This window comes from Balaenoptera ricei, chromosome 9 (assembly GCF_028023285.1).
Source record: "Balaenoptera ricei isolate mBalRic1 chromosome 9, mBalRic1.hap2, whole genome shotgun sequence".
NCBI classification, from domain to species: domain Eukaryota; kingdom Metazoa; phylum Chordata; class Mammalia; order Artiodactyla; family Balaenopteridae; genus Balaenoptera; species Balaenoptera ricei.
Genome location: NC_082647.1, coordinates 55,877,148 through 55,899,701, shown reverse-complemented (window position 1 = coordinate 55,899,701; position 22,554 = coordinate 55,877,148). Strand labels below are relative to the sequence as shown.

The 22,554-nt window shown below is 38.2% G+C and overlaps 1 protein-coding gene across 3 annotated transcripts in view; it reads right to left on the bottom strand.

Moving 5' to 3' along the window:
* CDK14 (cyclin dependent kinase 14) overlaps positions 1 to 22,554 on the bottom strand; it is a 573,947-nt gene that overhangs the window by 118,810 nt on the left and 432,583 nt on the right. For all 3 annotated transcript variants that reach the window (XR_009505030.1, XM_059933793.1, XM_059933794.1), the window contains 2 exons: positions 20,158 to 20,221; positions 2,233 to 2,281 (listed from right to left, as the gene is read on the bottom strand). Coding sequence is in view for 2 of the 3 variants with exons in the window: in XM_059933793.1 (XP_059789776.1) it covers positions 2,233 to 2,281; positions 20,158 to 20,221 (113 nt within the window). In the remaining variant the exon portion in view is untranslated. The remainder of the gene's footprint in view (positions 1 to 2,232; positions 2,282 to 20,157; positions 20,222 to 22,554) is intronic.

Genomic DNA, 22,554 nt, shown 5'->3' with positions numbered 1-22,554 from the left:
ATCAACGGATTTAAAGGACTTTACATTAAAATGTAATATTTCCTTCAGTATTTTAGACCTTGTTTTTGGTAGAAAAAATATAAATCCTATGTTCACGGAAAATGCAAATAATAAATATCTCTGAAGTGATATCTTAAGGAGAAACCGTGTTCTTATTTTGTGAAAAATCATATTCCGAAGAATTATCTGCCCTCAAAAGTAAAAGCGTTATTTACTGAACCTAGCATCTTTTAAGAAAATTCAGAGATTGAGCACAATGCACACAGCTTTTAAAATTTCTAAAGCAACAATACCAGAGGATCACACAGCCTGGTTTTTGTCAATGAAGTTAACTACTTCTGTTGTGACACGAACAGTACCTCTCAGAGAAAGGAAAGCATCAGGTCTTAGGTGGTCAGAATGAAGCAAAGCAACACAAAGCTTGAATACTACTTCAATTGTCTTTTTCTTTTTGAAAGACATCAGATAACCTAGTTTCTCCTGAAATAGAGTAATGTAAATGGACAAAAGCATCTTCTCTGAGAGGCATTCCACTAGTCACTTCCAATGGTTGAACAAGAAAGTCCATTCGTCTGGGCATATAGATGACAGGTGCTGAATACAAGTTGCGAAAATGAACAGCTGGAGTGGGCCAGGTGTAAATGCTGTTGGAGTCACATCCACAAGGGGACAGTGGATGAACTATCACTCAGCATCGTCTACAGACCTCCCCCTCCCCCGTCCTGTCTTTTGTAGACTACTAAGTGGATAAAAATTGCCATTTATTTTTCTGGGTGATTTGGACATCATTCTAGTTCTGTCCCTCTGAAGGAAGGAAACGGAGGGTTAGCTAAATTGGAGGCTATTCTCCACAAACGCCACTATGCGTGGATTTGCCAGATTTTCCTGTTACTTCAGAGAAAGGGTTAGAGATTCAATGGCTTTGTCAAGAATTGTTTCATAAAGTGGTTACCTGGTGGGACAAAACTTTTTGAGCAATTGCGAGAAATGTGTTTGATCATTTAATTAAGACAGGAACTGTTATACTGTAAATATTACCTGGTATATGAAAGCACTTAATTAAAATGTGTTACCACTGATCAGTGAAATTAGGGTGGAGGAGGATAAAAAGGGTGAGGAACACACAGAGAATGCTCCCTCCCAGCCAAGGGCATGCTTCCTGGGGGAGACTCTAGATATTAAGAACTGACCCTTCAAATGGAAAATACGAAGTCTTGTGTTAGACAAAATTAATTATACTGGTGTGTTCTTCTTAGCATGAATTCAATCAAAATATACTGCCAAATCTTTCAAATAATCCACTGAAGATTTTAATGTATTCATTCCATGAGTTCCTCACAATAAGCTATCTGCTGTTATCTACTGACAGCATTGATTAAAGGCATTTTTATTATAAAAAGTTTTTCTTATTTTTTCCATAATTGATGGCATCTAAAATTAAACATGTCATAACGGTAAAAAGGGAGACAATAACACTAAATTCCCCATAGACAAAATTTTGTTATGACAAATTATAGTTTACTTAATCAAAGCAGATCTAGTTACCTCTTCCCTAATATAATGCTTGAAATGTGATACAGTCAAACAGAGTGACTCAATTACTCTGCTTCCCAACTTTCAATGATTTACTAGCAGTTTGGCTTGCCATAAAAGACCCCTGAATAACTTGAGACACCCAGATCTTCAGATGTCATCAAATTTCGAAACCAATAAATAAAGCTATTTCAACAAGGTCAGATGAGAGATTAAATAAAGAGAGTCCATGTATTCCAAGTGATACGTGTGCTTAGCTTCCCAATAAGGCTCAGGGGAAAAATAGGTAAACTAAAAACATTTGAAAGATCGGTTTTATCTAGCTCAAAGGTTGACACCAACATTATTTAGATTAGAAAGTCAGTTGATATATTGTACTTAAGAAATGCTATTTTGCTGATGCTAAAACATTTCTTGGAATCTAGTTAGAAGAAGAGTGACCACAGTGAATTTCAGGATTAACAACTCTGAAGCAATACTATATCGCTCTGGGAACCCAAACTCACAGAGTGTTGGCTCAGGTGGAACATGGGGGATGGTACACAGTTAGGGCTTAATAACTGTTTAATGGTTAAACGAATGGATGAATAGACAATTGGGTGAACAAATGAAAGAATGTCATGACAAATTTATCAGGAAAGTTTTAAAAATTAAGAGAGAGAAAAAGAGAACGAGTATAATCTGTATAAAAAAACTTACTTATTCCATGCTTGTCTAAGGTTTTTAGAGCTGTACAGGGTAAAGCGTTCTGAAATAAAAAAGAAAAATGATAAACAATCTTTGTTTCAAAAGTCTATATTGCCAGTATGTTAAAAAAAAACTTTTAAGAAGCTACTGTTCGATTTAGCCATAGTTAAGCTAGACATACTAGGTCTTCACCTTAGATTAAACAAAAGAGTAAAACAGGAAGAGCTAAACATTTTAAACAATGAAGCATTGTTTTCTTTTGTCTAGGGTGATTTGTTTCATAATCTGGTTTCCTAGTAATTATTTCTTAGAATAACTAAGTTTTAATTGGGTTGAAAAAAGAAATGCAAATTCCAAATATGCAAACTGTAGGTAGATTTATAGAAGAATATTGCCACATCGGTCCAGTGAAACCTGCTGTTTTTTCTATGAAGACATCTCTGACCAAACACAGTAGTGCTGGCTCTCCTTGCTTATACTATATGCTATTTACACATACTCAAAGCCAAACCACCAACGTCCTATAGTGTATACTTACATTTACCATTGAACAATCTTTATATTTTAAAAATGAAAACACAACATGTTTGTTTTACCAAGTTAGACAATAAAGTGGCATAGAATATATATTAATAATCTCTTCTCCTGCTCCCCATTTTTCACTCCTGATGATATAGCAATTGTTAATGGCTTGGTATGTCTCTTTCCACATATTTATGTTTATAAGTACAAATCTATCCATATATACAAATATATATATATATACTATTTTAATTTTTAAATGCATTGTACAATAAACATTCTCTGAAATTTTTTAGGCATCTAATAATATATAGTGAATAGTCCTTCGAATAAAATAATATGTAACAATTGTTTTAAATCTGTGTAATATTCCATAGGGTAGAAGTACATAAATTATTTGACCATTCTCCTACTGATGAAAATTTAGGTAGTTTCCAGCCCCTTTTTTCTTAAAAACAATGTTTCAATAAATAATCCTTGCACATCTATGTCTATATACTGATGCTTTCTTTCCTGTCAAATAGATTCCCCAATATAGAACTGCCTGGCAAATGGTATGCATATTTCACATTTTAATAGCTGCTGACAGATTACTTTTCATTTTCCCACCAGCAATAAAAAAATAATGTCTCTTTTATATTATGCATCCCCGGGATGCAAGGATGGTTCAACATATGCAAATCAATAAATGTGATACATTATGTTAACAGAATGAAAGATAAAAATCACATGATCATCTCAATAGATGCAGAAAAAACATTTGACAAAATTCAACATCCATTCATGATATAAACTCTCAATATATTGGGTATAGATGGAACATACCTCAATACAATAAAGTCCATATATGACAAGCCCACAGCTAACATCATACTGGATGGTGAAAGGCAGAACTCTTAGAGGAAAAGACAAGGTGGCTACTCTCACCATTCCTGTTCAACACACTATTGGAAGTCCTAGTCAGAACAATCAAGCAAGAAACAAACAAAAAAACCCCCAAACCCAACCAACCAAACAAAAAGAACACATCTTAATTGGAAATGAAGAAGTAAAATTGTTGCTGTTTGCAGATGACATGATTTTTTTAAATATAGAAGATCTTAATAAAGACTCCACCAAAAACTTGTTAGAACTAATCAACAAATTCAGGGAAGTTGCAGGACATAAATTCAATATACAAAAATCAGTTGCAGTTCTATATACTAATAATGATTAATCTGAAAAGGAAATAAACAATCCTATTTACAACAGCATCAAAAAAATATAAAATACCTAGGAATAAATTCAACAAAGTAGGTAAAAGATCTGTACACTGAAAACTATAATTCATTGATGAAAGAAATTGAAGAAGACACACATAAGTGGAAAGATAGTCTGTACTCATCATTGGAAGAATTAATACATTGGTAAAATGTTCATACTACCCAAAGGCATCTATAGATTTAACTCAATCCCTATCAAGATTCCAATGGCAATCATAAAATTCATATGGAACCACAAAAGACCCTGAATAGCCAAGGCAATACTGAGAAAGAAAAACAAAGTTGGAGGTATTACACATCCTGATTTCAAACTATATCACAAAGCTATAGTAATATACGTACTGTGGTATATATATATGCCAGTATGATACTGGCATAAAAACAGACACATAGACTAATGGAACAGAATTGAGAGCCCAGAAATAAACTCATGCATATATATGGTCAACGTTTGACAAGGGAACCAAAATACTCAGTGGAGAAAAGATAGACTCTTTAATAAATGGTGCTGGGAAAATAATGATACTCACATGCAAAAGAACGAAACTGGACCTCTATCACTCACAAAACCTGGAAAAGGATTAAAGACTTAAACGTAAGACCTGAAACCACAGAAGAAAACCAGGAAAAATCTCTTTGACCTTAGTCTTCATAATGATTTTATGGATACAACACCCAAAACACAGGCAACAAAAGCAAAAATAAACAAGTGGAACAACAACAATCTAAAAAGCTTCTGCACAGCAAAAGAAACAATCAACAAAATGAAAAGGCAAGGTACAGAATGGGAGAAAATATTTGCAAACCACATATCTGAAAAATGGCTAATATCTAAAAGACAGAAGGGACTCATATAACTCATTAGCAAAAGAGCAAATAATCCAATTAAAAAATGGGCAAAGGACCTGAAGAGACATTTTTCCAAGGAAGATATTCACATGGCCAAGTACATGAAAAGGTGCTTGATCTCACTAATCATCAGGGAAATGCAAATCAAAACCACAATAAGATATCACCTCACACCTGTTAGAATGGCTGTTATTGAAGGGATGAGATAACAAGTGCTTGTGAGAATGTGGAGAAAAGGGAACCCTTGGGCACTGCTGGTGGGAATTTAAACTGGTACAGCCATTACGGAAAAGAGTATAGAGTTTTCTCAAAAAAATTAAAAACAGAACTACCACATGATCCAGCAATTGGGTACATATCTGAAGGGAACTAAAGAGATTTCCACACCCCTATGTTCATTGCAGCATTATTTACAATAGCCAAGACATGGGAGCAACCTAAGTGTCCCCTGATGGATGTATGGATAAAGAAGATGTGGCGCATGTACGCACCGGAATGTTACTCAGCCACAGAAAGGAAGGAACTTTTGCCACAACATGGATGGACCCTGAGGGCATTATGCTAAGAGAAATAAGTCAGACAGAGAAAGACAGATACTGTATGGTCTCTCTTCTAGGTGGAATCTAAAGAATACTTAAACTCATAGAAGCAGAGAACAGGCAACAGAAGTGGTTGCCAGAGGTGGGGCATAGGGTTGGAGGTGGGGCAATAGGTGAAAGTAGTCAAAGGGTACAAACTCCCAGTTATAAGATGAATAAGTTCTGGGGATGTAATGTAAAGCATGGTAACTATAGTTAACAATACTGCACTGAATATTTGCAAGTTGCCAAGAGAGTAGATTTTAAAAGTTCTCACTCCAAAAAAAAAAAAAAAACAAAATTGAAACTATGTGAAGTAATGGATGTGTTAACTAAACTTATCGTGGCAATCATTTTGTAATATATACACATATAAAATCACTGTGCTGTACATCTTAGACTTACACAGTGCTTTATGTCAATTATAACTCAATAAAGCTGAGGGACAAGACAGTGTTTAGCAAAATAAAACACGGAGGTATGATGTAGAGTGACCAGTGTGAGAGGGACACTTCAGGTTGGGTGATGAAGGAAAATGAGTTGCCAATAAAAGTCAACCAACACAATAAACAAAGTTCCTACTGGAAATCTGGTTGGAGTTTCATTAAAATGTATATTTATCTGAAAAGATTGATATAACATCTTTGTACATAACAATATGTTGTGTCTTTCCATTTAGAAAGGATTTGTGTGTACATCCTCCAGTAAAATTAAATGAGCTCCTTTTCATATTGATCTCATTTCTTCTTAATCATTTAATACTTAATAGGCTTAATTCTGCTTAGTATTAGTTGGTGCCTTTTGTTAGTGTTGTCTGCTTTGAATTATAAGCTTTTAAAGAAAAGAAAGTGATTTATATTGCTTTTGTTATGGTATGTTTCACGTATAAGAATACCATTAGATAAAAAGAACAAAAATAAATTTAAGAACACACTCAGCTTCCTATCTCTAAGTACAAAGTTTATTCAAAAGAAATCTGTGCAATGATTCATTCATTCAACTATTTACTGAGCACCTACTGTGTGCCAGGTACACTTCTTAGAGCTGAAGATGCAGAGAAAGAACCAAACAGAAGCTCCTGTAGGGAGCTCTCATTCCAGTAGGGCATGTGCAGGATGGGGTGGCTGGAGCAGACAGACAGCCCAGGAGAGATGGGCAGAAGACCGGCTCACACAGATTTTGTGCCTTTAAGATATGATTTAGAATTTTTTTTTTTTTTTTAAGGATCACTCTGGCTTCTGTTTGGAGAGTATACTACCAGGGGAAATAGTGTACATTAGCTGAAGAGCAGGCCTGATTACAAATACCCATTGTTCTAAAGCTACAGGCAAAAGTGCTCACCAACAATCATGTATTTATTTGTTTCAAAAGAATGTCTAACATCTGAATTTATTCTCTACTAGACTGCATTATATAGGACCCAACATAATTCAGCCAGTTGGTGTAGAACAGAAACGTAAAGGCATATTCTAGGTTTGAGAATTAACTGACAAAGAAAGGAGAAATGGGAAGAATAGTTTTTTATAGAGGTTTAAAAAATTATTTTTATCTAAATAAAGTCTGGTATAAAAAGCAAGATATATTTAAAAAATAATTACATCAAATGTCCTTGTAAAACAAATTTGATCTCCTTAACTTTGTACTCCCCACAAAGCAATTTTAATAATTTGCTATGATTTCAGGAAAGAACAAGAATTCCATTACAGATAAAATTAATACAATCTTGGATTTACAAGTAAATTATTATTCTTAGCAATTAATGACTGCACATAAGTATGAGTTCTAAGAATTGCCTCTATTTAGAGCTTGACAGGATATGTTAATAGAAAATTTTTTTTTCAAAAATACAATATGTCAGTTTTAGCTATGCATAAAAGAGCCAAAATTGATAGAGAAACATGCCATATGAAAGTAGAAAAAATAAGGAAGAACAAAGTCTTCCTACCTTTACCTTCTGTCACTACTCACATAAACTCTTAATTCTTTTAGCAGATGTCACCCGGGCACCTGCTTGTATACCAGGCACTGCACTGGGCGATGGGCACACAAAAATGAGGACGTCCCGGTTACAGTTCAGTGGCCCAGAAATGTAAATACAGAATTACCAACACAGGGTGAAAATGCTACAATGTGGATATGGACGCAGCCCCCTGGGAGCACAGAGGCAAAGCCACTAACCGCATCTGTTTTTTTTTCCAAATGAAGACAGGATAAACTCAAATATCTGAAGCTAGCTCCAGTAACACACAGGAGCTGATCTCTTGTATACAACATCTTTCAGATCTTAACTGTCAAAGTACACAATTTCAAATGGAGCCATTTCTAACATTTTTGGCAATGAGCATGCGTAATGTTTATAATTAGATTTTTTAAATTCTATTTTTAAAACGATTACCATCATGAGTAAAAGCAATGTTCCATTAGAATGTAAGCAACCTAATTTCACTAGGTAAGTTTTGGAAACAAAAAGGTGCTTAAATTAGTGCCCCAAATCAGTAACAGGTGTATTTAATAAAACAGTCAACTGCTTATGAATAATTTTAACAGATTATTCGAGTATTTGATTAGGAGTGTTTTATACTGTTCTCCTCCAGTTAGGTTTATTCTGTCACTATTTTAATTTCAGCTTTCTCTTTCCAATTATGTTTAAACTAGGAGTTTAGAATGCCGTGATTTAAAGCATTGACTAACTCACAGCATAACTGAGAAGTGCAATTAATTTAAACCTGCAGGCTGATTTTCACCTTCTCCTCTTATTGCAGGGACACTGCAGAGGATGGTCGCACACAGTGGGCGGCCAGGGAGGAGAGCTGGTAGAGAAGAAATCACTAACTCTGTAACACGGTGGGGTAGGGGACAGAGGCTGGAAGGGTTTCGCTCAAACTGCCATGCTTATGCACAGCGATTCGTTGAGATTCCACAGGAAAATACTGGAGAACAATGCTATATATTCTAAAGTTTCCCAGCTTAAAAGAGCTAAACCTGAAATGGCTTGAGGCAGTGTGAAAACAGATAAAACCTAAATTGGAATTTACTCATTTGCTTATATATATGTACTGTATACTCTAGGAAAGTAACTTTAACTTTTATTACCCTTATCCCTTTCTCACCAGTGTTTTTTGGATCTTATAAGATACTGCTGTGTTTTTAACGTCAATAACAGGAAAACATATGAGTAAGTAGTCAAATCAACCAATCAATTAAAAACCCCAAGTATTGGATTGGCCAAAAAGTTCATTCGGGTTTTTCTGTAACATCTTACGGAAAAAAACGAACTTTTTGGCTAACCCAATATGTTCAAAGGACTTGAAAGGCTAAAGCAGGATTTTTAAGAACACTTTTCTTTTTTTAGGGGGGAGGGGTGCATGGAAAGGAGGGGTGGCAATAGAGACAAGATCATTAAAAGTCTCAAACTTGTAAAGCAACTATACTCTAATAAAAATTTTTTAAAAAGTCTCAAACTTTAGAACACCTTTTACAAATGGATTTAATAGCATCTGATTTTGAAATAATATCATGGAATAACTATAATTCAATACAAAAATGAGTAATGTCCAGGGACTTCCCTGGTGGTGCATTGGTTAAGAATCCGCCTGCCAATGCAGGGGACATGGGTTCGAGCCCTGGTCCGGGAAGATCCCACATGCCGCGGAGCAACTAAGCCCGTGAGCCACAACTACTGAGCCTGAGTGCCGCAGCTACTGAAGCCTGCGCCCCTAGAGCGTCTCTTGTGCTTTGCAACAAGAGAAGCCACCACAGTGAGAAGCGCGTGCACCACAGCGAAGAGTAGCCCCAGCTTGCCGCAACTAGAGACAGCCTGCGCACAGCAATGAAGACCCAATGCAGCCAAAAAATAAATTTAAAAAAAGAGTAATGTCCAAAATGCCACAGTAAATGTTAGATTATTTTATAATGAACACCTCTAAACCATATATTCAACTACTCACTATTTAAATTCTTTAGGATTATTTTGCATTTTAACAAATGCATTTACTCTTTTCTCCTGAGTTTGTAAGAAAGTAGTAATGACTTAAGTCAAGAGCTGTGACCAGACTATCATCTGGCGGAGGTGTTGAACCTGAAGCCTTTCTCAGGATTGCTTCAGTGGAGGGAAAAGAGTCCAGTCCTTTATGAGGATGAACAATAAACACAGTCACGAATCACTCTGGTGATGCTTCCAACAATCACTTTAATTACTTGTTTATATAACAGATAATAGCCTTGACTCTTTTAAGGTTAGAAGACATTAGTATTCATTCATTCTCTCACTCATTCTACAAATATTTCTTGTGTGCCTACTGTTTGCCAGGCACTGTGGACCCAGCAGTGCACAAAACGTACAAGGTCATCTGTAGCCTACAATGAATCATGGGATCCAATACTAAGGGACCAGCAATGGAAGAAAATCTATTTACAAGTATTCACAAGAATTTTTATGCAAATGTGACTTTCTTATGGTTATAAGGAAAACCAAGCCAGCAGTCAACACGTCAGCTGATATTCTGACCAAGACATAGAAAAGCTGGATTTAAACCATCTATGGTCCTCAGACCAGAAGTAAAGCAGAATTCATGCACAGTAGACGACAGTTTATCCCAAACAGCGAGGGCTAGACTTGTTCCAAAATATGGGGATTTTAGATATGTCAATTCCAAAAAAGCATAGTGATCCAAACAGGCATTTTAGAAATAAGATGTATGTCTGCACAACTGTAATTCACAGCTTTAAAACTCTTGCTGTCCCTCATATATATAATGGCTGTGATTTCACACAGCTCCAGCGTTACCAGTGAGAGGCTCTGATGTGACATGCTAACATGGAACAGGATCTCACTGCCCTGTTGCTGTCACCCAGAGGGGTTTCCTTAAAATGCTGAGTAGCCATCTTCAGTCCTGAAAATAGGAGACTGCAGCATCCTGCCCTGCCCTGGCTGCAGCAAATCATCCTTCGATTACCAACGGTGTGTGTTTTAAAATGAGCAATCTCTGAGCAACTTTTAGAAACAAACGTCTACTCTGTACGTTAAACGTTCTTACTTCCTATGGCATTTGGTTTTTCCAACAGACATACAAATGGGTTTGTGAGCACATATTCCCAGCTGAGGTCTTCAAACCAGCCACACCTTTCTCAACCTAAAAGTCACGGAACACTTCTCTTTCGGTAAGATGTTTTCCTTTAGAGAAGTAAAGTTTAATCAGTTAGGCATTTATCACAGTCTAAAGTGTACTATTCACAAATGAGACTGAATCTTTACAGCTCCCAGAAAAGAAAGGAGAAGAAAGATTTTGTGTCTCACTCTCCATGCGTCCCGACCCATCCCTCCATCCAAACTCTCCACAGGGAGGAAGAGATCAGGAAGACAGCACTCAGCACCTTCTAGGGGTAATGTGAGCAATCAGGTACTCCGACCACTTCATTCTACAAATGACTAAACTAAGGTTAGAAAGGTTGAGTTGACGAGCCCATGATACAGGCTAGTGGCGGAGGCTGAATCAGGACTCTATTCCCGGTTTATCACTTGTTACCAAAAAGCTGGGTTACCCAAGCTCTTCGGTAACAGTTCTTTCAGTACCTTGAAAATGATCTGTGTCTTCATTTATTCTGATTTCCACTCATAGGCTGAAATTCTAATTCTTTTCTCAGATACGACTGTAACCAAATCACACAAATTGGACACTATACAAGGATTTTAATCCTCTTGGGGTGGGAGGATTACTGAAGAAGCCTTTGTTTGGTGACTGGCATTCTAGATCAACTTTGGCAAGATGAGGTGTAGATAACTCCCAAACTGAATTTTTCAAAATTCCAAGAGTAGAAGTAATGAAACCAGTATACCTAAGGTTGTTTTTTGGTTTTGCTTTTGTTTTCAATAAAGCTGCAATCAGAAGAACTTCATTTCTCTTTGAAAATTTAATCTCACTACATTTTCTCTGGCATTTTCTGGACACTCTGTTAGTCTCCATCATTTATGATGCCCTCTAGTGAAAATAAATGGGAAATTCTTCAAGCAGATACAGAGAAAGTCAATACAGATAGTCCCTGCTTTGCACTGAAATGAATTTCCACAATTTATAAAGATATCTCCCCCCATAGGTCTGCCTACTGGGGAAGAGCTGAATTATTATTTTACATTTTTCAGTAATTATCATGATTTTTGGCCATTTAAAATTTTTATTTTATAGCGTTGGCTATATGTATGACTTTTTGCATATCAAATCCTTGGTCGGTTATGGACCTATCGGGAAAAACCTATGCCCCACGTCTATGGCATCACTGTTAACTGGTGTGAGAATAATTTCCCCCTGAGCTGGGACTTGCTATTACAGACCCTTCTCAGCCCAGAGCTGTGGGCAGAAACTACCAATCAAGAGGAGTTCACACTTGAGATGAAGCCCCTTACCATCTCTGAAATAGGTCCGTGACTTTTTGTAGACAGTAGGTCCCTTTGAAAACAAAACATCAATTTCCTTCCCCGCTCTAAAACCCTCCACTGATTCCTTTCGTACTTCAAGTAAAATCCTAGCTCTTCACCTCGGCCTTCAGCGACCCACCCCTGCTGCTCTGTCCATGGTCAGCTTCTCCAGCCACACTGATTTGTAATTTGTCTACTATTTGTCTCCCCTCTAGCACGGAAGCCCCATAAGCAACGGGTTTATCTGCTTTGTTCACGACTGTGTCTTCAGCATCTACAATGCTGCCTGGCACCTAGCAAGTACTTATTAAGAATCTGAGCTCATGAGAGTATCTGGAGCATGGTTCCTGCTGATTGAAACGTGGCCACTTAACTCCAGCATTGTCTCCCCTGCTCTCAGCCAGCAGTGACTGCCAGCATGATTGCCACAATCAGAAAGTATGGAAGTCAAGACAGCCTGCCCTTCTTGTCACGTTTAAGGTTGTTTTAACTTCCTCTGCTCTATAAAGTTCACTTATTTTATAAATTTACTAATTAACTGGCTTTTTCACTGTGTGACCGGAGTGGCATTTACTGGTAGGATGAAGAATGGCAGAGTTGAAGAAGGTGGTGGTTGATGCTTGGGGGAGAGAGCTCTAAATGTCCTGAGCCTTGGGGCAGGCAGACCCACAAGGTTTTTAGCAATAATATCTGAGATAAGGGCCATATATTTGCAGATTAATTTTTCAAGTCGATTTTTATAACCATCACATAGTTACACCCTTGTATATTCAGATGTAACCCATGACCGTTACATTTGCTATCAATCGCTCAAACAAACAAACAAAAAGATTCTTGAGGTAAAGCATAAAGTGGGAAAGAAAACACCGGGCAGAGGACACAGTATAAATTGTGCAAAATATTACGTTGTAGTTGCATGCCCCTAACAGTTTAAAAGCACTTTTATACCAATTACACAGCCAGCTCAAATCTTCTTAAAAATAGGTAAAGTATAAGTATGTAAAAAGTAATGAAGAGGATGTAAAAATGGATTATCTCATTTAACGTCCATAGGAATTCCATGAGCTGGAGGGAGCAGACGGGATGCTTCTGGAAGAGTAAGGAAGATGGCCCTGCATGTCCACAGGTGTCTCCTGACAGCAGGCTTGGTCTGTGCAGGGCAACATCATGGCATGAAACCACCCTCCTCTCAACCTCCCTGCACTGAATATCCCACCAAACAATTTCTACTTCCTCCACAGTTTTTCCATCACCTTCTTACAGACTAGGGGAAGTCCAGAGTGTGAACAAAGGCTACAGGTTCAGATCTTCTCTGGTGTGCAAATCATGAAACTGGGCAATTCCCATAATATGTACCAAGGACTGTACATTTAAAACTAAACACCCACAGAGGGTGTTTGGAGTTGACAATTTGTTGGAAGCACAAGTTTCAAAGAAGATACCCATATTTAGCAGGTGGAGGGTGGGTTCTGGTACCTACAAGAAGATATACAGAGATCTTTTCCAAGATGCCACCAGGCAGGGCTGAGAAGAGGCTGACAATTCTCCCTCATCATACTCCTATGTTTGCAGACGGGGAAGCTCTCTTAAAGAGAGTGGCAGGCACCCGTAAGAGTAGCAGGCCAGGGACTGCAGGCCTGGGTTTGCATTTGGGCTCCGCTACATACTGCAGATGCGGCCTTGGACAAGCCACACAATCTCTCCAAGCCTCAGTCTCCCAGTTTCCTTGTCTGCAAATTGGGATAACAGTATTAGGACAATAACATTATAATAACTCAGGAGTTATTCTAAATACCAATTGAGATAATATGTTGAAATGCTTTGTAAATAATAAAATACAACATAAAACGTAAGGTGTTATCATCATGGTATTCTACTTCTTTTTTTTTTAATTTTTTAAAAAATTTATTTTTATTTTTTTGGCTGCGTTGGGTCTTTGTTGCTGTGCGTGGACTTTCTCTAGCTGCGGCAAGCGGAGGCTACTTTTAGTTGTGGTGTGTGGGCTTCTCATTGCGGTGGCTTCTCTTGTTGTGGAGCACGGGCTCTAGGGCACGCGGGCTTCAGTAGTTGTGGCACGTGGGTTCAGTAGTTGTGGCGCACGGGCTTAGTTGCTCCGCGGCATGTGGGATCTTCCTGGACCAGGGCTCGAACCCGTGTCCCCTGCATTGGCAGGTGGATTCTTAACCACTGCGCCACCAGGGAAGTCCCATCATGGTATTCTGAAAAAATTTACATCTTCCCTCTGGAATTAAGAAGTCTGAATCTATTTAGTTTGGGGGCCTCATTTAGGCCTGTGAATAGGTGGGATTGAGGAGAAGTTTTTCACCTCATTACAGAGTCTGAGTACAACTAAGTCCATATTTATATGTTGCCTTCAAGGTCAGCGTGTCTGTGGGCTTAGTTCTGGGCACAGAATGTTTAAAATACTCCCTTTTTGCAATTTGCCTCCAACGGCAAATTCGTTTTTATCTTCGTTCATTCATTGCAAGAAATTCTGACTTTAACAAATCTTCCTTAATCAAACTGCTTTTTGGATTAGATAACTTTCTCTTCAGAATAATATAATCACTTTAGAAATACTCTGTTCCCTTGCTTGATTTGGGAAAAATAGAATTATTTCAGTCTAAATTTCATTACTTTTAATTGCTTCCTGTCTAGCAACATTTTTCTCTCCCTGAACTTTACAGTGCCTTCCTTTTCTAAACTCCTGAATAACAATTGGTCATTAAATAGCTGTTGAATGCCCCTTCTGTTGGAAGCATTTAAGAGATGAAAAAAGTTTCATACATGGACTCTACATGTTATTTCGGGGCCAAAGTATTTCATACAAAGTGATGTTTGTGGGTCCATGTTTTACTAAGTACAGAGATCAGATCCTTTCTACTTTTTTGCTACTTTCTTGATAGACTAATTGTCAATAAACTGTCCATTAGAAGAAGGTCAACGAGAAATTGTAATACAGATGCAGTAGCATAATCATCCATGATTCATGCTGCAAAAAAAGGGCACTGAACTGAAACCCAGGGAGACCTCCTGGGATCTACTTTCATCTCTGACACTGACTTTGGGGAAGTCCTTTAAGATCTCTGACCTCAGGTTCCTAGCCTTACAAAGGACTGAGCAGGGCTAGATGTCCCCCGGAACTTCTTCCGGCTCTAATGTTCAATCTGCTTATATAGTTACCGCACAACCAAAACACCGCTCCTACTCCCAGCTCAAGCAGCCCAACGGTTTTCCTTGACAGTAGGAAAATGCAAAATCTTCTCAGAATTCTCAGTCCCTCACCCTGATTCTACTAGTCTGGAGAACCTCAAATGTCTACCTATATTCTGCCCTGATCTGGGGCTACCACAGTTCTACAAATCCCAAACAACCCCTCCAATACATACCCAAGATGTGTTTTTAAAAAATATTGATGCTAAGTCTGTCTTATAACAAAGAATTTCAAGCATCACTTCACCAGAGGTGTATGAGCCACGTGGCCTCTGTTGACATAAAGTAGCCGAGGGCAAAGCAGGCGGGGCAAAGTGGTCCTGGGACTCACACAGGGAAGCCTCTTCCCATCCCAGAAGGAAATGGAGCAGAGGGCGTTGCGCAAAAGCATCCCAGTAGGGAGTCACCATGAAACAAGTGAAAGGGAAAGTGTAGTAATTTTGCAGTAGACTCTTACTTTTTGATAGAGAATGGGGTTTGGCCTGTGATGAATCTCATCGAAGGTGACAGAATTACTGAAGTGCTAAGAATACCACGGTGTCTCCTTTCACCTCCGAGGCTGGCCCACAGCAAGCATCCTGAGGATAGTGATAGAAGGAGACACTCTAGTATGAGAAGTGGGGAGAAGGGGGAGAGAGGGGGAAGGAAGGACAGAGAGGGACTGGAGAGGGAGAGAGGGAGAGACCCCTAATTTTGAGACCATAAACCACAGAACCTGAGGGTGAGGAAAAATAAGCGAGAAGGCAATCAGGTTCAAAGAAGACACAGACCCACTTCCCACTTCTTTTGAGAGAAATTTAAATAGAAGTAAATGATGGGAAAGCGGCAGCTCCCAAGGTTAGATTTCTTATTATATGTAACACACACGTGTGTGTGTACGTGCGCACGTGTGTGTTACACATATATTTATTTATTTTATGCAGCTGTGGCCTGTCCCAGCTGCCTGGTTGCTATGGGAATAAGCTGAAGTTAAGGAATTTTGTGTTAGCATAAATATAAGTGCAGAAGAGGACACATACAGGCTAAATTCTAAAGAATCAATCCCAGTTGTTATCTAGCTGTTCTTTTAAAATCTTAACAATTGTTCTAAGCCAACACAGAAATTTTTTCTCTTGAGGCAAAACAAGTTAAACAAGACTAGTAAGATATGAGAGTGAGGATTATTTTCAAAATTGCTTAAAAATTAGAAAGAGTCATTTTAAAAAATTCCAGAGAAGCAAAACCTGTTTATAGAAAAAGGATACTTTCTCTAATATATAAAGAACCCCTAGAAATTGGTAAGAATATGACAAATGACACGTAACTCTACTGTAAATTGGCAAAAGATATTAGTTGCTCACAGAAAAGGAAATACAAGTGATCCTGAAACATATGAAAAGATGCTCAGCCTCGTCATAAAAGAAGCGTGCAAATTAAAATTATATTAAGATTTTTTGTCACCTAACAGGCAAAATTGAAAAGTTTGGAGTGGAGAAGAAGCGTTCTCATGTATTGCTGGTAACAGAGCCAACTGGTACCATCCTTTTGGACAACAATTTGACAGAAGTGTTCAAAATTATAATTGTATACAGTTGACCCCTGAACAACACAGGAGATAGGGGCGTTGACTCTCCTGCAGTCGAAAATCTGCCTATAATTTATAGTCTGCCCTTGGTATCTGTGGTTCCACATCCCTGATTCAATCAACCGCCATGTAGTACTGTAGTGGGTATTAATGAAAAAAATCCACGTGTGATGGATCCATACAGCTCAACCCGTGCTGTTCAAGGGTCACTGTATACTTACTAATTCTTCAACCCTACTTCTGGTAATTTATCCTTCAGATATACTTGTACAGATGTGATGCGTATATTTATGTGTGTACGTACGGGCTATAATATTTATAATGGCAAAAACACTGGAAACAACCCAAATGTCCATAAGTAGGGACAGGTTAAATCCATACAATGTAAAACAATGTGGCTGCAGGAAAAGAGGGAAGCCACACTGGCCTCCTCTATACAGTGACATGAGAGGACCTACAGGATGCATTAATGAGAAAAGCAAGACCCAAAATTGTGTTTAATATGGGCAATATGAAAATATATATTCATAATTTCTTACATTTACATAAAGGAAAGAAACATAACAGAAACTAATAAATGGGGGCCTGTGGTCGGGGCAATAGTTCTGGGGAAGTAGGCAGGTGGCAGACAGGGTGGGTAGGCTTTGTACTGTGCTCCTTTTTTATATGGTTTGATATTTTGAATTGCTTAAATTTATTATCTATTCAAAAATTGGGCAAAGTGTAATTTGTCCGATCTATCAATCGCACTCCTTGGCATTTACCCAAAGGAGTTGAAACCCAGTGCCAGTGATGTTTAGAGCATTTTTATCCATAAATGCCCAAACTTGGAACAATCAAGATGTCCTTCAGTAGGTGAATGGATACATAAACAGGGGTGCATACAGACAATGGAATATTATTCAGTGGTAAAAAGAAATGAGCTATCAAGCCATGAAAAGACCTGGAGGAACCTTAAATGCACATTAGTAAATGAAAGAAGCCAATCTGAAAAGGCAACATCCTTTTCAGATGATTCCAATTATATGACATTCTGGAAAAGGCAAAACTATGGAGACAGTAAAAAGACGAGTGGTTGCCAGGGCTTAGGGAAGAGGGAGGGATAAACAGGCAGAACACAGAGGATTTTTAGGGCAGTGATGCTACTCTGTGTGATACTGTAATGGTGGATAAATGTCATTATACTTTGTACAGACCATAGAATGTGCAGCACCAAGAACGAATCCTAACGTAAACTATGGACTTTGGGTGACGATGATGTGTCAACGTAATTTCATCAAACTGTAATGAATGCCCCACTCTGGTGGCGGATGTTGATAAGGGGGGAGGCTGCACATGTGTCAGGGCCAGGGATGTATGGGAAACCTCTGGACCTTCTGCTCAGTTTTGCTATGAACCTAAACCTGCTCTTAAAAAATGAAGTCTATCAAGCAAAGCAAAACAAAGTATGTCCTCATGGTTCAGACTTTCTTCTTTTCCCTCAGAATTTCTAAGGCACTCTTTGGGGGTAGACTAAGGAGGTGGAAAGTGGGGTGGGACCGGTGGACCCTGGCACTGATATTTTCTCCTCTGGGAACGTGTATCTTCTTCCCCAGGACTCCCCTGATGGGTCTGCTTAAGTGCTGCATGAAAAGGCTCGTAGATTTGCTCCCTTTGCCTCAGTCTATTATCTTGTCTCTCCTTGACTCCTCTCAGGGCAACTCAGGAAGCATTTATCACATCTACTCTCATCCACAAGCACCAAGCGTTGCCTGGAGTATCTTTTTTGCTAGTCAGCACCCATGCCTTACATTCATCTAAACACGTTATTCTTTTGGACCCCCATTACCTTTTATATATTATGTGTCTGTGGTTGCACTTGTACATAATATTAATAACTTAAAAAAATATATATATATACCCTAATTTATATATGCCTACCAGAAGAGCCACATAAATAATGTCTGTTTTAAACATTCAATAAAATTCAGGGCAGCCGACATTCATTGGACCAAAATAGGTACTAGTCACAGTGTCTGATCTCATGAAGTTCCCAATCTGTTAGTTCAATTTGCATTACATCATAGTACTTTCCAGACACATTTTAAAAATGCTTTTGTGTGTTGTCGATGAAGATAAATTCTATTCACACCAAAATAAACCAATTACTCCATGTTTTCCCTTCTAGAAACTTGGTGGGCCAAATGACTATCTTAATTGTTCCTTTCTGCATCAACTTTATTCATTTACACTCTTTTCATATTCTCCTCTGCTTTATTTCCCTAGGACTTAAGATTTTAGATATTAACATGAGGAAGCTAGGTTTCTTTATGAACCCACACCTGGAACATTTATAAAGAGCTGTGTTCTCACTTAAACTCCATTAGTGAGAGCACTTAGAGGATGCTTCTTGTTTAGTTAAAAGAAAAGAAAAAAAATCCATCTTAAATTAAGTATCTATAGTCTTTCATAACATAGAAGTTATTTAGAATTTTCAGTAAAAGTGCAAAGGATCCTTGGGGCAGCCAAAGAAAATAAAAGAATTCTCAGCACACAGTGTACTTTCAGAAGAAAAATATTAAGAGTAAAAATAGTTTCTAAACTCAGTCATTCTTTGGGATTGATAACTTATTCCTGATGGTCCCCCAAAAGAGAGGAAGGGGAGAAAAAGAATATACTTGGATCCTGTAACAGTAATTATTCATAGCTCTTTTCCCTCATAAAATAATGGACTATTAGATCGTCCATAAAATCCGTTTCAGTAATTTAATGGTAGGTCTGCATTTTATAATCCATGTTTTGTAAACAAGAAAAGAAGAAAAAACAAAAAGATTATTTTACAATAATTCATTCCACTAATTTTTATTAAATTTCCAATTCCAAACCTTTCATCTCCCCTATAAAAATTAAATAGCCCATTTTGAGATTCTTCGTCCGTTAAGCTTAATTATTAAAACTGAAAGTTTCTTGACTGCCACCTACTGGTAAGAAAAAAGTGACAACTTATTTTATATAAAAGTTCTGCATTTTCCCTCAGATTTTCTAGTTTAGGGGTTTAAATATTTAACATTAAAAAAGATGGAATGTTGAACGTATAGAACATTTTATTTGTTTAAACTCAAATTAACTGACCATGTATTACTAGATTTTAAAAAAATAAATAAAAATATGATTTTTCCTTTTTACAATGTAATACTTTCCCTAGTATTATTACTAGAAGTCACACAGATGGATTATAGTAGCTTGATTTAAAGTTTGTCTTTATAGACATGGATGCTAGTCTAACTGATGACAAAATGAAAGGTTACTTCAAGATTAGTCAGTCAAATAAAACGAAGAACATAGGGTGAAAAACTCTCACGAGGGATGTCATTCAGTCTATCTTTGCCGACAAATAAACTGTGAAAACCAAAGGACAACTCCAATAAGACGTCGAATACACAATGGCAAAAGTAACCAGAATTCTCCCAGGTAATATATTAGCTTGAAGGGGAATATTTATATATTCACCCTTTGCATATCGGAAGCACTCAGTCATTTGTAATTAGTGAAACATACCTGGCTTAAAATGTGGTAAAGAATGAACTCCAGGCCACGTGTCCTCATTTGGCGTTCCAAGAACCTAGTGGAGAGCAGGAAATTGTGGAAACAGACTTATTATTTCCAAAGCACTCAAGATTCTCCAGTGCAGAAAACAGTACACTGCATATGATGAAACTCTGGATTTTTTTTTTCCATTATCGTGTGCCAGGGATTTTATTTCAGTAAAACAAACCCAGCTAAAGAGCCACCCAAGTCGAATGTCTGTGTTTTAACAAATGCAGCTGAATGCGGCAAGACAAGTTAAATCTGCTGCATTTTATCAACTCCAAACTTAGTAAGTAGGCTTACGACTCAAAGAATGAGCTGTCATCTTCATGGAACTGAATAAAGTATGTATGTGTCCCTCATGATTCTTTCATGAGCTTTTGTCCTTCACTCCAGTATCAGACGTGTCATCATTTAACAGTTCTAAGAATTCTGTCATTTCTTCCCCCACATCCTCTGTCTGGGCATCAGAATGTTTCAAAGAAGCAGAACAGACAGCTTGGGATGCTCACATTCTTCACTGGCCATACTATTTGTTAGAGTTAACATCTTTAGTCACATGATATATAGTTTCCTCATCCCCAAATACTGTTCTCCCTACACTGTCTTTCTCTATCCACACTTCCAGCTTCTTTCCGCATCTACTTTTCTATCCCCACAATGTTTGATCTGGTCAAAGGCATTAAAAGGCAATTCCATTTCACGTATAACGAGAACCCTTTATTCGAATTTTCAGTTCCACCATCCGTTGCTATTACACTCAATGATCATGGTAAATCACTGATGGAGGACAGTGGAGACGAGAGGTTTAGGAGCCCAGATCATGGAAAGAGCCTCCTCTGATCCCCTACTTACTAGACATGGGGCTTCATCGAGCTTCAACTTCCTCCTTTGTAAACTAGGGGTGATGATAACAGCACCTTTTTCATCTGTGGGAGAATACTACCTGGTATGCAGTAAGCACTATGTAAGGATCAGATACTATTCAAAGCACCCATAGAACATGGGGTCAGGTCAAGGAGGTGCTGGCAACGGAGGAGAATCCAGCCCACCCACTTTTTCCATAGGGATTCCCTGATCTGGGGGTCAGTGCCAAATGCTGTAACTCAAACTACGATGGACCAATATGACAGTCAAATGAGTTAGAAAGGGGAAGAGATAAAGCCAGAAGCTGGCAAAACTGGAGGAATGGCAGACATCATGGGGGGAAATGACGCCTATTCACTCATCTCTGAGGATTAGCAGGTACTACTAGGCAATAAGGAAATACAGAGCTCTGGTTCTTTATGCATAGACTTCCTAGCGGGTACGGGGTTGTGAAGGCAAGGCGGGGCACACATACAGCAAGTGACTCACTCACTGCTTCCTGCTCTGGCAAATCAGGGTTAAACACATGTATTATTACGTTCCTCACTGAAACACGGAATTCACTGAAACACTGGGTGTGAACACAGTGTTCAGGGGATCAGACAATACAGTTCTTGCAAGCACTAATTAACACTAACATTAACGGGCAGATCTACACAAACAAGGTCACACTATTGATGGGCTGGGTGGGGATGGAAGGCGATAGGTGAGAGAGGGCTCCAAGAGTTGTAAGATAGGAAAAGAGACAAAGACAAGCCTGACATAAACAACTGTGACAACAGTGTCTCTGCAAAAGGCATGGCCTCCTTTCTTTCCACTAATTCTGATCACTATTTCAAGAGAGGGAGACAGTCAGGTGTGCGGGCAGCACACAGCCCATCTGCGGGATGCTCCTCTTTTGAGCTCCCACTGAATTCTGCATGAAGGACAAAGGAGTTTGACAGTATTAAACTTTAGCAACTAAAGGGAGAAACTCTCAGCTCAAAATCACATCTTGATCATGACCAATCTGTCACATATGAAATAGACCCTCTAAGGTTTCATAAACAATGAAAAGTCCAGCCAGAACGTGAAACTCGTTCTCTCACTCCTAATAAAGGTATGATTGATACCCTGACTGTACCTGTTTCTACAATGTTTATGTTAACAAAGCTTTTTCACAGGCACTATCCCCATCCAGATCCAGTGTTCTGTTTCAAAGTGATTATCAAATATTATGGCCATCCCATAAAAATTACCTACAAAGAAAAAAATACATGACTTTTTTTGAGTTATTATAGCATTGACTGATGAGGTTCCACACCTCAAATTATTCTCCTGTCAACAACTCCTAGGCCATTTGCACAGGAAATAGAAAGTAGGCAAAGGAAAAGAAGGATTAGAAGTCAATGTTGCTTCCTGTAAAAGCCTTTTTGGGAAAGGCAATTTGGGTTAAATGTATGGTTAGAGATGACAGGCTACTTGTGCACTAGGGAAAGTGGGTGTGTATTGCCTCTGATG